We start from the raw sequence: 14,616 nt of genomic DNA, 5'->3' as shown, positions 1-14,616 counted from the left end.
TCTTTAATATGCCTGCAGCCTGAAGTCTTAATTTATTGGAGACAAAGTTCTCTATTTAGAAAAGGTTTGAGTGACAAAAACCTCTCTTTTGGTTTTCTTAAATATCTGTAGATAGTTGCACTCATCCTGGTAGACCCGTGTTCAATAAACAAAAATAGTGAAACGTTTATTATCAGTATTGAACGGTTCTCCTTCACTGTACTGGCCTCTGTCTCACTGATTTAGCATTTATTCTACCTGTGAAATTACATCTCAGAGACTGCATCTTTGCTGTCTTTTAGAGCAGTTCCCAGGCAGGGTACCAGATAGAGCGTAGGTGAGTGCGTGCTTACTTAAAGTGGGCAGAGCACACCTTTTGGACCATACAGGAACCACTTGCCAGCGGTCCAGCAGGTTCACAGACACCTGAGTAAGCTGTGTGAAGGTGTTGTGCATGGCAGATGGCTGGGAGAATGGGGAAGAGGAGAAGGAGACAGCTCCGTACTGTCACCATCCAGACTCAGAGGACTAAAATCAACTGGTGCATCCAGGATGCCCACATATGCGAAGGCTGGAGATATGTAAGATAAAGCAGCAATCACAGGATCGCGTGTGCAGTTCTCAGTTGGTCAGGAGGCGTAATCTCAGTTTGCTACCTGCTCAACTGTAATCTGACAGCAGTTTGCTGCAGGCTGTTTGACACTGCTTGGGAGATGTATGCTTTTATGATAATGGATGGCACCAGATAGAAAAAATGACTGAACTGTGTCAGCACAAGTAGTGGGTTATTATTGACAATAGAAGAAGCGAGTTTGTTCCATAACAAATGGAGGCTTAGGACAAAATAGAGATCTTCTAGGAAGCCTAGCAGATACACTGACTGGTTTATGCTATTTTTGTGCTGTATGATCTTGCTTTGCTTGGTCTGTTTGTGGTGACTGCAGTGTTGATAGATCAAGGCATGAAAAGTTTGTTTGACATAAAGAAAGTAATTGGGAATCTTCCTGATAGACTGGAACTTCCTTTTACTCAGCTGGCTCTGTTCAAATCCAGATGGTTCGAGGAAAACTGCCATTGAAATTCATGTGTGTAAAGGAAGAAAAAACCTGATAATGGTGGAGATCTATTATATCCTGATGCATCTGTAATCATCTTTAAAATAAAACTATCAAGTGTTATCCACTAGAAAGAAGAGAACTAGCTGATAGATATGAAACAGATTAGCGCTTATTGCTAAGCTCAAGGATCTTGCAGAATCACAAGAGAGCAAGCAGTTTTAATAATATTAAACAATAGAACTACTGTGCCATATTTAAGTCTCCCAGAGTGCTGTGCAGCTCAACTGTTAAAGTGCAGGCAGCAAGAATTTCCCTCTGGGCCAGAAGAATGTAGTATTTGTACTAAAGCGTCTGCTCAAGTGGGGGGATGGAAAGTCAGCTACAGCCTGTCTGCAAAATTAATACACCTGAGGCAGCAGTAGGCAAATGAGAAGTTCCTTTTCAGTTAGACAAGATGTTGGTAAAGCTCAGGATGGATTTATTTGTATGGAGTGATGCAAACCCCAACATTTTAATGCTTGGGTTTCGAATTGACTGATGACCTACAAGACTTAAAGACCAATTTCCTCTGTCTTCTTGGCTAGCCTTTACATCTGAGTAGAGCTTATTTCTGCCAACAGATGAGAGAGGATAGCACACTGAAACTTTTATATTGGTGCTGGTGTATGAGGAGTTGGTTGGTCCCCAGAGCTTGGTTATAGCTCTCCTAGCCAGTGGAGTAACCAGACTTGTGTCAGGTGAGGGGAAAAGGGGAGAGGAAATAGGTCTTTCAGCCTTCTGGGAATTGCTAGACTCACTGTTTTTATGTGGCTGCCTTTAAAGTGTTTTGTGAGATGGAGTGTGGCTGGTCCTGTTTGCAAAGGAGAAAACAGAGCAGTCTCAGTGTTGTTGGGAGTACAAGGGAATAGCTGCAGAAACTCACAGAGGTGTAATATCCACACATATGTGCTGTTCAGCTGCCCGCAAGGTAGCGTCTCACAAAGGCAATCACAGCCCTTAGTTGCGAGTAACCCCAGAATACCAAGGATGCCTCACTTCAGAGGACATTTGCTCTGAAGTGCAGGGTATTCTAGCTGACTCCTGAATTTTGTCAAAAACAAATAAAACATGGAATTAGGTGCTAGTGCCTTAAATATTACCTCTTTTTTCATCTGAAACAATTCAGTTTCTGCTTGTTGCACATTCTGTTCCTGTTACCCTTAAGCTGGACTCTCCAAAAAGATAAATGTTTAAAAACTACATTTGGCTTTGAACAGCTGAAAATGTTCATACTACTTTTTTTTTTTTTTTTGCATTGATAAAGGCATCCATTTCTGCAACCTATGTATAGAAAACCATTATTATAGGGTTTAAGAAATTCTTCTAAAGTACAAGCCAGATCATTTAAGCTGTTGTTTTTCTCTTAGTGCAGGATATAACTACAAATGCACTACAGCATGCCCTCACCACACAAAAATATTTGGCTACCGTTTAGTGAGCAGCCCAGGGATCCGACATGGGGAGAGCTCATAGCCTTCAGATGAAGATCTGTGCATATGTGGCCTGAATGAAGAAGTCCTTGAAAAGCTCTCAGTCAGAAAGTGGGGACCTTAATGAAGACCCTAGTGAGCCATCTCAAATCTTGAGATGGTGAAGGCCTAGAGCATTTTAAATTCAGTGCTGGTGGGTCATAAAAGCATTTGGCAAAATGATGACCATGCAGCACAGACCAGTGTTAAGAGTATTCATATCTCCAGGGTTGTTGTGAAGCATCTGATTCACATATTTTCTCTTCTAAACAGACAAATAGATGAAATTTCAAGCCCTGTGTGCTTGTGCACAGCATACAGGTCTTTAAGGGATCTCTGAATCAGGTAGATGCTGCAGCAAATACAGTTTGCTAGATTTGAATAGCTTTTGATGTGAGGACTTGTTTCCATTCAACTTTGTTCTCTTTGGACAGAAAAAGTCAGTGTGGATTAATGAGTAGGTAGCTTTTTTTTCCTGACTTGTCTGTGACTTATTCTGTCCCTTTTTGGTGCACGGCTTATTGAGAATGAGGACTCTTCATAGTGTGAGATTTGCACAGTTGCTTTGCTGGAGTTGTGTCTGCTCACTGTAGAAACCTACAATAACACTGTGGTTACCGAGTTGTAATGAAAATTGTGTTTGAGTTATCAGGAACTATTGTTTTGAATTTCAGAAATCAGTGGGTGTTTTCCAGATATCAGCTATTATCAAATGGTCCCAATATTACTAATGCCTGCTGCTGTTGGTTGGCCAGGTAGCAGAGAGACCCAACACCATGCCAAGGAGGGATGCTGGGGCTCAGCACGAGGTATGCTGAAATCAGCTCTCTCCTTGGTGCCTTGGTTACTTTGAATGTAAAAATGGAAACAGCAACCATTTCTTCCCCCTGTAATAGTGTAATAGTGCTGTAGGCACACTAAGTGACAATGACATTTATCACTTAAATACCCTATCAAGAGCTAAAAAATACCCCCAAATTGTTAGCATGTTCTGTGTAAAATTTGTGACCTTTAACAATGGCAGGGACTGCTGACAGTCTTTTTGTCCTGTCATTGTACAACGTTACCACAGTGGGCCACTTGTCTGGACCAGAGGCCACCCAGACCTTACGACATTACAAATAATAATAAAAGTCACTTTGGGACAGCATCATTAATTATTCCCAACAAAACAGAATGATTCACTTCTGCTAGTGCTATGCTTGCAGCTTGATAACTGAAGTTTCCTATAACGAATAAGGGGGGAATTTATAAACGGTAGAAAATGAGAGTTCTTAGTTGTGTCTAAAGTGTGCTAGAAGGCAGCGAACCCGATTTCACAACAGTATTACTCCAGTTTTGTTCTAATTTAGCTTTACTTATTGCAGTGGAATAACACTGAAGAAATGCAGTGGGGAATTAGGCCCAGAATACAAACAAACATATATAATAATGGTTGGCATGTGTGTGGCAAGCTGAACACGTAGCTAAAAATCATCAGGGCCCTCCTCAGGCCCAGGAGAGGCCTGGTGAAACTGGGATAGCCACAGTGTTCAGCGCTGGTTCTTGGCACACCAGCAAAGCAGTCCAGTCCCAGCTGGATGTAGGTATCTTCTGGGTAGCTTTGTCAGGACCTGGGTTAACCCGAAACTTGCCTCCAGACTGGGCAGTGGAAGAGGGGATGGATTTTAGGAGCAGTAAAGGTGTTGTCAGGAATAAGGGCGTGGGTCTCGTGGCTGACAGGGCCAGCAGCCTGATTTGAGAGCTCTGGCAACTCATTACGCTTAATAAAGCTTTTCTTCTCACAAAAACTGCAAGCTGTCCAAATTCTGTGTTGCTAATAAAGTGAATCAGAGGCCAGAGTTTGGCTCTCAATAGCTCATTTAAGTGTAAATCTGGTTCACAACTGGTACTAAAGCTTAAGAAATGGATTAAGAAAACCGAGGGTATGTTACCCCATCGTTTACACCGTCTGTTGTATTGTTACATGGCAGCATCGCAGATAATTCATCTAGGAATCAATTTAAAACAGAAAATAGATAAAAGGAAAAAGATACCGGCACCTCAGGTGATCTTCAGACCTTACAATATAGATCTAAACCGATACTGTTTTGTTGACAGAGATGCATCAGTGGGAACCTGATTTAGATTAATGTAAATGCTAGATTTTATCAAAGCAAATTGCACTGAGTCAGAATGCTACATTATGTAAATTACTGAGTCTGTGACATTTGTCTACATCTTTTATGAATCAGAAATAGGAAGAAATATTAAGGGCTGGAATTAACAGGCTTCATCTAGGTTGAACAGCAGCTTTGGTAAATTTTAATTGCCTTTCAGAACTCTTGTCTTTGTATTTCAACAAAGAATAAACTGAATACATACAGCTTAGGGTTTCTGGGAGCCAGGCTTACCTTTGTCCTTGAATCTGTTGAGCAAAGGCAGAAACCTTCGACACTTTGTTCCCTCTTATTCTTTATTGAAACTGCTGTGGCCTCCAAACAACAAAAGAAGTAGCTGCATGGGGCCAGACTCCCACTTCATTTACTCTGAAGTAAATCCAGCATATTCTCTTTGTATTTGGTGGAATTACTCTGAATTTTCACTGTTGCTAACCAGGTTGGAATTCAGCCTATGGAGTATAATTCATTTTATGCTCTAAACAGTTGTGTGTGATAGGAAGATGTGCTCAGCCAGCATTTTATGTAACTTGCACCGACGTTAAGTTTGTAACAAAACAGTGCTGTCAAGGTCTGCAAGGAAGATGTGAACGATGATGTTAAGTGTCAATCACAAAGTGCATGGAAAATAGGAAGCTAAGTCTTAAATTCTCTCCTTAGGTAGATTTCCACTGAGAAAGAAATAGGTAAATGACCATGGATTGGATTAGTATTCATATATTTCAGGAAGTGATAAAGATTGTTGTAAACAAAGAAAAGTGTGAACAGCGAAAACCTGTAGCTGATCCTGAACATGGAGACTTTCTTAGCCAGAAATGTTAGCCACAACAAGTCACAAAGCCCCACTCTGTTCGGATAGAGGCACCATGCTGCTATGACCTGGGTGGACTAGCTCCTGGACCTTGTCATGCCAGTTTAGACTGAGTGGGTTATTTCCTAGCTTTCAGCATCCAAGAGGATTTGGCTAAGGTTTCTGAGAAAGGGTGTTATATAGAATTCAAATTTCTGCTGTTAATAGATCCTGAATGAGTTAAAAGTATGGTATAAATCTACGAGTTCATTTGAGCTTTCATTTTTTGGGATGATAAATCTATGCTTAAAAAGCAGGTTAAGAAAAAGGGTATTTTTTCCTTTATAAAATTCATCCTTTTGTTTTTCTTAGAATTATCAAAATTCAGTTTATGTTAACAGTCCTATAGCTCCTAGCATATCTTGATGATCAAGACTGTCAAATCTTGCTGTGATGAGTCAACTCATGCTGATTTATATCATGTACTTAGTGTATGTAGAAAACTTAAGTATATATTTTAAAATTAGATAAAACACTTTTTTGTGATGTCTTAAAATATTGATCTGAGTAAAATGATGAATTTTGCTGGCTGTAGTCCATTAGGACCAGTGATAGTCTTATGTCTAATCACTGTAGTTATCTGTGTCATATATTATAATGAGTCAGAGCCTTGAGGTGGAAGTCTTTATTCGAAGAGGCAGTTATTTAGTGTTAAACTACCAACAGAAATGATCTTCTCATTGTCAGCTTTCTAAACACAGATGCTGGACATACAGCAGCAGTTTCCATCTGCAATCCATTCAGCAAAAGTTTACGTCACTCCTTTGTTCAAGTCAGTTGCAGGAAAAATAAGCTGTCACATCTCCTCCTGCAAACTCTAACCTGGAAAAGGTGAGATGAGCAGCACGAACAGAAATGCTGCCAGCTGCCCTTTAAGGAGGGATACTAGGAGGAGGCCAGGGCTGTGCATGGAGATTACATGCCCAGATGAAGAGTCATTCCTGTCATTCTCACAGCCCCATCTGTGGCAGAAAGGAAGCAATGGAACACTGTGGGTTGTGGAGGAGGATTTCAGGCGAGTGCTCCTGCTCTCCAGGACACCAGCAGCTCCTGGTTCAGCCCTTCTTGTGAGTGGGTAGTGCTGCAGCAGCCCGCAGTCCGGCTCTGACAAGGGTTATCTTGGGCTGTGCAGGGCTCTGCTTCAAAACATCCCACAAACGCTTCATAAAAGAAGTGATTTAAGAAAATCAGCCTCTGGAAGGAATGTGTTTGCCCCTCCATAGCAGGAGTATTGCATGGGAGTTAATAGCCAAAGGATTTTTTGGGGGCTGAGTCTGCCCTTTTAGGAGGTTTGCTCTCCTCTCCAATTGGTAATGGTAAGAGAGGCATTTTGGAGAAAGCCAAGATATGAGACCTCTAGCAAATAGGAGACCTGTGGGCTGCTTTGATGTGTCCCACACGCCAACCAGACAGTTTATCATCATAAGGAGCATGTAGATCAAGCTGGCTTTATTTCCACCCTTGATTCCTTTCTACATTTATTCATCAAGCAAGTTCATTTAAAGTTTTTCTAGCTGTAGGAAGTAAAAAAAACAACCCAGTAACCATGCACACACCATTCTTGTAGATTCTGTTCTGCTAAAATGTGAAGAATGACTCATAGTGAGAAGTACTTTACCAGGTTATATCAGGTCAACATTGAGTTTGTTGTACTTTAATCACATCAGTCACAGTTGTTTGGGTCTGTCTTTTTAAAGCCCATTTAAGTTGTTCTTATTTTCCAAACATTCACTTTTCTCTGGACATTGGAAACATAAGTATTGTTATCAGCAATTTCAGTGTTTGCAATTTAGCTGCTACAACATGCAGATCATTTCTAGTGAGTGTTAAGCCGCATACAGCAGTCACTAGAAGACCTCCCTGTTGACAGCTATCATATGTGTGGCTAATGTCATTGCCTTGGGACGAATCTCACTTTGTGCCAGGACCAGGCCTGGTTTGACAGGACAGAAAGTACTGTGTTCAAATAAGAAAGGCAAATTTTGGGGAAAATAAGTGATACCAGCAGTAGTTCAGCGGGTCAGAGAATGTAAAATGGCTGCGATTGCTGTGTGTAAGCATTTAAAGTAGCCTGGAGTTGATTATCTGCTGTGTCTCTAAGCAGAGAGTGTAAACACTTGCTGCAGTAACTGAGCTGCTGTCTGCAATTAAAGCTAACTAGTAGTTGCTGACCCGCAGCCTGCTATTACAGGCATCTCTTGCTCCCCAGACCTGGAGGAACTGAGCTGCAGCTATTGTGGAAGTTGCGCTGGCACAGATGAGCCAAAAAGGTTTGTGTTTTCAAAAGCCTGTGAATTAGTTACCGTTGCAAACTATTCTAGCATTAAATGTCTTTGAGACCATGAGCCCTGGGGCCAGCCTGTACTCTTGGGATGGTTTAAGTATGGGGCTGCAATGAGAGCAGGCTATACTGTCAGAAATCTGCCGCGGGATCCCTTCCTACCATCTGCTTGATTTGGTCCCTGGCTCCAAGTTACAGGCTGGCCACTAAGGTTGTTTGGCCGAGGAAGGATTTTCAAAAGACTTGCATTTGTAGTCAGGGTGCTCAGAGTGTTCTGGGCTCAGATTTTGCCACAGTCGCATATGCTGTACTTAGTTGGAAGGTTTGAATCAGCTGGTCTCTGGCAAGGGACCCAGCTCTATCACGATCAGTTCCAGGAACCTGCAACTCGTTCTACCTCTGTCTTCTCATACACTTTCTGACAGGTCTGTGCCTGCCTGGAAGGCTGTCACGTGCATAGATCATGTCTGTCAATCTGAAAATGTACTTGGGTTTTTGTTTTTCAAGTAGGAAAGAAACTTCAAGGAAGAAGTAGCAAAAGAAGTGAGTGAAGGAAGATGTGTTTGTGCAGTTACTATACATGTGAGCTTTGGCTGGGTTTGGTTTTGTTACAAGCTTGCAGCATTAGAGGTATTTTAAAAGCTCATTTAGTTCACCTATAGTTGAGTTTCTGCTAATCCTTGCTGAATCCTTGATTTTTGACACAGTATTTAATCAGCATGTTACTTCTCAGTGCTACTAGCAGCACACAAGAAGTTGAAATGATTAATCAACTTATTTGAACAGATTTCAACAGGATTAAGAATTAACTGGAGTTCACCAAAATTTTCCAGCTGAGATGCAGGCTGGGGTTTTTCTTCTACTCAGAACAGCAAGTTAACATGTAACAAGACAGTTTTCTCATTTGGGCACTGCTTGTAACTTAAGCTTAAATGGTGCATAGACAGGTATTTTCAGTGTAGAAATGGCCACAGGTTTCTGGCAGAAAAGTGTTTTTCAGGCTCAGTCCTTTAAATATTTTGATGACTATTCACAACCTTTTTAAGAGAAAGAAGCATCAGAAAAGCAATAACTGGCAATATTGGGTTTATCTCATTTGTTGAGATTCCCCTTGGACTGGGACTGATAGTCCAAGGGTACGCTGGCCTGAAAGATGGGGTTTTATATACACCCAAATGCCAGTGAAGTTCAGCTCTGGATCTGAACCTCACAGCTCAGGCCCATCTCTCGGTGAAACTGAAAACACTTGCTTTATGCTGGCAGCTGGAGTGTACAAACTAAATGTTTTAAAATTTAATTTGAAGTGTGGTTATAGTCAGAGAAGTGGCTGTAAAAAGGCATCTCTTGATAGATACGCCCCTTCTGTGTCCTTCAGGTGTTTCTGCTGATGTTACTGATTCAGAACAAGTAGTTACTATTGTCAGTGCAGCAAAACCAGGAACGCTGGTGCAAAGAGCTGGATTCCCTCCTGCTGTGTGCATTATCAGCAAAAGCATGCTATTTTCTAGTGCAGATTTTGAATAATTGGATGATGGCCCACAGGGGAGAATAAGGCAGCTTGATTTTTCCAACTTGAAGAGAGATTTTTGGTCTCGAAATCAGAAAAAATTGACTGAAAAGTATTTGAACTAAGCTGGTCTGATGAGAATGACTGAGAGTAAATCCAAACCCCCTCTACGTCATTTTAACATCAGCTTTAGAGGCCTTCTTAAATAACACAGGCAAACACAAATTCGTGTCTTGTTTTTGCAGGTACTGTGTTGCCATTTTTCCTTGACTCATGTTTCTTGCTTATTTAATGTTGCAGTGCTGATTTTCAAGTTGATAAATAAATAGAATCACACATGAGAAACTCTTGAGGGCTGAGCAATGGAGCAGTAAGGTCATAGAAAGAATGGAGCATGTGATTCTGAAAGATTTTTCTGTAGGACATGTTGATGATTCTTTAAAATTATTTATTGGAAAAATTCTAGCCTGCAAAGCAATAAATCTGATCTTCAAGTGTGGTTTTGCTTTGAAAAACAACAATGTAAAAATGCCACCTTTGTGCTCAACAGATCTTTTCTTTGTACATGTGAATCCAGAGATGTCTTCCATTTACTGCATTGCCAAAATTAATTTTGTTCTGCTTTTTTACTCCAGTTACCTTTGAAGAGTCTATGTAACTATGGACCATTGGTGGGACTCTGTTTCCCATTTTGAATTGGGAGCATTGTTATTCCTGCTTTTTAGTTTTCATTTCTGAGTCAAGAGGTGAAAAATATTTAAGCACGTGAAAGTGCAGATACTTGCCTCGTGGGAATTCCCAAAGAACATAACCTGTGTAATCCTGTTAGAGTCTCCCTGTGTATTTATGTGTTTAACTACTTTAGAAAGTCCATCCCATACCAGCTGAAGAGTCATTCATGTTCAAGCTTGATTAATGATTAATCGTATCAAAGAGAAACAGTTGCGATAAACAGCACTTCTGGTCATTGACCTCTATTCCTTGAAGTGACACATGAGAAGGAAGGATCCCAGCTCAGTTTGTGCATCCTAAGCTAAACGGTTTGCCTGTGCTAGTTGAACAGAATCTAATGTGGGAATCACTGGCATGCGGAAAGCATGATATATGGCAGCATTTTTGCAGGGTTTTTCAAAGCAAAGTTGCATGCTGAGTACATGCATCGTCAAGTACAAATATCTGAGTTCTGAAACCGTCACTGGAGGGGCTGGATGGGAAGGAGGGAATGCAGCAAAAAGCTCTTGGAGAAATGAAATTAGTGTGGTTTTGTAGCAGTCTTGGGCACCTGTTACATGTGAAATTCTATGAGCAGCGTTACATATTTTTGTCTTTTTACTGGAGATTTAATGCTTTTTGTGGACTTTAAAAAAAGCAATTTTTAAACACTTCCATGGTTTGCAGAATGGCTGGAGTGATACAGAGGATATGGAAAAATAGCAATCTGTCTGCCAAACTTTCATGACTAATCCATTACTTTATGTTTAACATAACAATAAAAAAATGATTTGAAGAATATCTTGTTGATTTCTAACTGTGTTAATGCAGCTTAGCATTAAATTTACAAAAGCAGAATAAGACCCTCATGAAGAAGCAGCATCATAATGATAGCAATATAACTGTGAAGACAGTGGTAAATAAGAAATGTCTTCTCTACCAGACCTAATTTTTCTTCTTCCCTATGTGTATATGTATTAATAAGATCCCTTCTTATTTCTTCTAGGCACCAGTAACAGATGTGCAGTTTGGCCCTATGAGACTTCATCAAAATCAACTTCAGGTAATACAACAGTTCAGACTGAAGTCTTAATTTCTAAAACATCACAATTGTTAGCTTAAAATTTATGACTAGATTTTCTTGGGTATAGAGATGTTCACAGAGCATTTTTGTCAAGTGATAATGTGCACGTACAGATTTTTATCATGACGTTCTATGTGATATCCTAAAAATCCTGCCTAACTCTTTTCTCCAACCATCTCTCAGCTCATGAAAATAGAGCTATCTGTAGTTCTTTTTGCTATCAGTTATCTTGTAATCAGTTTAGTGTGTGCCTTGTTTTGGATTTTACTGGTAGTCAATTCTTGATCAAAATCTTATTAAAATGATACTAAGCCAAATGTCCTGTCCAGGTCTATTACACCAGCATTATTACTATCATCAACCAAACTTGCAATATCATGGCAAAAGGTGTGAAGTGAGCTTGGCAAAGTATTTTTTTTTTATTCATTGTTGACTGGCATTAATTAATTCTCTTTTATCTCTTTATTAATAAAGGTTGTATGTCAGTTGTCCCCTTACTTTATCTGGGATGGGTGTGAGGTTTGCAGATACGTGACTCCTTTGGACTTCCTCTGAAAATTCCCCTGTATCCCAAGGCATACTGAACCATTAATAATCCAAGATGTTCCTCAGTCAGTAATTACAAAACTCCTGAGTGAAAGTAATCTGGACCTGGTAATTTGAAAATGTCTGTCTTCAAGAACTGCAGTTCAACATCTTCCCAACCTGTCAGACAGTAATAATATCAAACATCAGATCTTAGGACAGCCTCATGCAGCTGTTCCCCAAGTATAAATCAGAAACATTCCTTGAATATTTCTGCCTCCTTTATTGTTATTAATTATTGTATCACTTCTACCAATTTATCCTGGTAATATAGCTAGCAGGTATGAGGGAAGGAGAAGTTAGACAACATCACGTATGTGCCAGAGTCAATCATGCAACTCACATCTGCTGACTTGCTGTGCTGTTGCTGAAAACCATTCTTCCACTCTTTAAAGAGTGTTATAAATTAACTTCACTAAATATAACCCAAACTATGACATGATTTGCAAACAGTTTTGCAGGTTGCTATAAAAGGAATCTGAACTAAATGAGTACAAAGTCCTTTATTCTTACAAAAATATGCACTACATGGAAACGTTAAGATTTACTGGTAGACATTCCACCAGCCTGGTCCAAAGTGTAACCAGCACTGAAATTCCTAAAATCACCCAGAAGATAAACGGCAGTGGGATGTGGTGGGAGTTATACATGCTCCACATTATTGTCTGACCAAAGTATATATCTAAGTGTGTTTTGATTAAATTACCGAAAGATTGGTGTCTTGGGACAATAGACCGAATGCTGGTTTGGTTATCCATCTTTCCCAAAAGGCTGCATATACTGAGTCATCCACAAAATCAACACTAGCACAGATCTGTAGTCTGTCATTCTGTGTATTCTTTCAGGCAAAAGAAGTTTTCATATACAAAATATTATCCTGATGCAAAGCTGTCACATCAGTGAGAGTCTTCCTTAGCAGATTTTATGTTTATTTTCTGTACCGTATTCAATCCTAAAATTTGAAATACATTTTAGAAGGAATTGGTCCTTATCATACTTTGAGTATATAGGCATAGTATTGATTTTAAAAAGGCTCAGAGAGATTAATATTATTCACAATTACACAGCAGGTTAGGACAGAGCAAATACGGCTTATAGATGTGAATTCCAGTTCTGGATTTCAACCATGGTAACCTCCTTCTGTGATATAAATCCCATGGCAAGCTTTGCATAGGAGTCACATGGGGACATACTCCATATAGAGAGGTACTGCTTATGGTTTCAGTCTTGCTTGAGTTCATCTTGACCGGCCTGTCTGTAGTTTCCAGAAACTCTGCAGAGTGGGCTGCCTCCAGTACTTTGGGGAAGTAGAATGAGATGTTAAGGAAAGCACATTTTTCATCGTGCCATTGAAGCACTGTTAAATGTTAATTCACACAAGGTGAACCACGGCATTTTTTTTCTGGAATATGATCCTGGCAAGAAAAATAAAACCCAAGGAAATGGTTGTATGTCAGACAGTTTCAGTGAAGAAAAGTAGACTCAGTGTTATTTTGTGCACAGTGTCTGAAACGTAGGCATCTAGGCTCAACTGATTGCCTAAGCTGTCTTTGTAGCTAATGACGAGATCACCACTTCCCAAACTTGTTCATCCCATACGGATATAAATGGCTCTGGCAGACTGTTGTATCCACTTGAAATACCTCTGTATACCGACAATTATAAAAAGCAATAGTCTGTAGAAAGCAATTCTGTTAAAAACAATGGATTAAGCCTTAGAAGTGACTTTAAAAGACATGTTAAGAACAGGCAAATGTCACAGAATCTACTGTATATGTAAGACTTGTTTGTAATCATTCACTGTCTGCCTTTAACCCAGGTACTTTTAGTGTTTGCCAAAGAAGATAACCAGAGTAACGGGTTCTGCTGGGCATGTGAGAAAGCCGGATTTCGATGTAATATTGCCAGGACACCTGAGTCTGCATTAGAATGTTTTCTTGATAAACACCATGACATTATCATTATTGACCATAGACATTCCAGATACTTTGATGCAGAAGCATTATGCAGGTAAGACCATGTCAGTAATTAATGCTTAACTATGTAGTTAACACATCATCAAAGTTTTTTGCTTTTATATGACCCTTTTATAAAATCTATCATATGTTGATATTTTTTGGACAGATGTCCACTGGCAGCATCAAATAATGTTATCTCAGTGCTTTACATCTGATAGCTGGAGATTTTTGTTTGTGTGCTAGGATATCTGAAGTTTGATCTGGCTTGAAGCCACAGTGTACAAATTTCTTGCCATAGAACTGGGTGGGGTTTTTTCAAATACTTGGTTTCTTGTTTGTACATTAAATTAACTGCAAAGATTGCATGTGCCACCAAGCAATTTGGTGAATACATTCACTTCATTAGTGCTCTGAATTTTTCGAAATGTCACTTGCTGTTGAGTAACTCCAGATGCAAATAGGCAGTGTTTTGTGTGCACATTTCCATACCTACAACATCTGAAAATCTGTTATGAAGAGCAAAGTTGCAAACTGATTCCAAAAACACTTTCACAAACTGCTGTAAAGTATGAAGAAAGGGGAAAAGGATTTGCCTTTCTGAGTCTCTCCACAGAGACTTGACAGGCAGTGCTGCCTTGCTTCAGTGACTTTCCAGTGAAATACCCATGGGAATGTGTCTAGACTAAATAACAGCCTGTGGGGTGGGGGTGGCAGGGTCAGATTATGTACCCTGGGTGAGTGTGGTGGGTTCAGCGTACTGGGACAAAGGCTCTTCTCCTTACTAAACTAAAGTAAGTAGATAAAATCTTTGTCAAGCAAAGACTAGTATCAGCACTGTTCCCCTTGTTACATTTTTACCATTCTGTCATAGAATGAAGTAAAATGCTGCTTAAATGAGTGAGGCCAAGTCCTTCAAACAAGTCCATTACATGCCGT

General features: G+C 39.9%; 1 protein-coding gene across 8 annotated transcripts in view; it reads left to right on the top strand.

The window, feature by feature from the left end:
* Window positions 1-14,616, top strand: part of PDE8A (phosphodiesterase 8A) — a 131,473-nt gene that overhangs the window by 80,754 nt on the left and 36,103 nt on the right. For 7 of the 8 annotated variants that reach the window (XM_074836978.1, XM_074836975.1, XM_074836972.1 and 4 more), the window contains 2 exons: window positions 11,060-11,116; window positions 13,542-13,732. In XM_074836978.1, coding sequence (XP_074693079.1) covers window positions 11,090-11,116; window positions 13,542-13,732 — 218 coding nt within the window. In that variant the 5' untranslated portion in view covers window positions 11,060-11,089. Of the gene's footprint in view, window positions 1-10,571; window positions 10,970-11,059; window positions 11,117-13,541; window positions 13,733-14,616 lie in introns of those variants that run through there. The other variant, XM_074836973.1, reaches the window with a different exon arrangement.

The sequence above is a fragment of the Strix aluco genome, chromosome 12 (assembly GCF_031877795.1).
Source record: "Strix aluco isolate bStrAlu1 chromosome 12, bStrAlu1.hap1, whole genome shotgun sequence".
NCBI classification, from domain to species: domain Eukaryota; kingdom Metazoa; phylum Chordata; class Aves; order Strigiformes; family Strigidae; genus Strix; species Strix aluco.
Note: the sequence above shows the minus strand (reverse complement) of the source record. Positions and strands in the feature narration are given on the sequence as shown.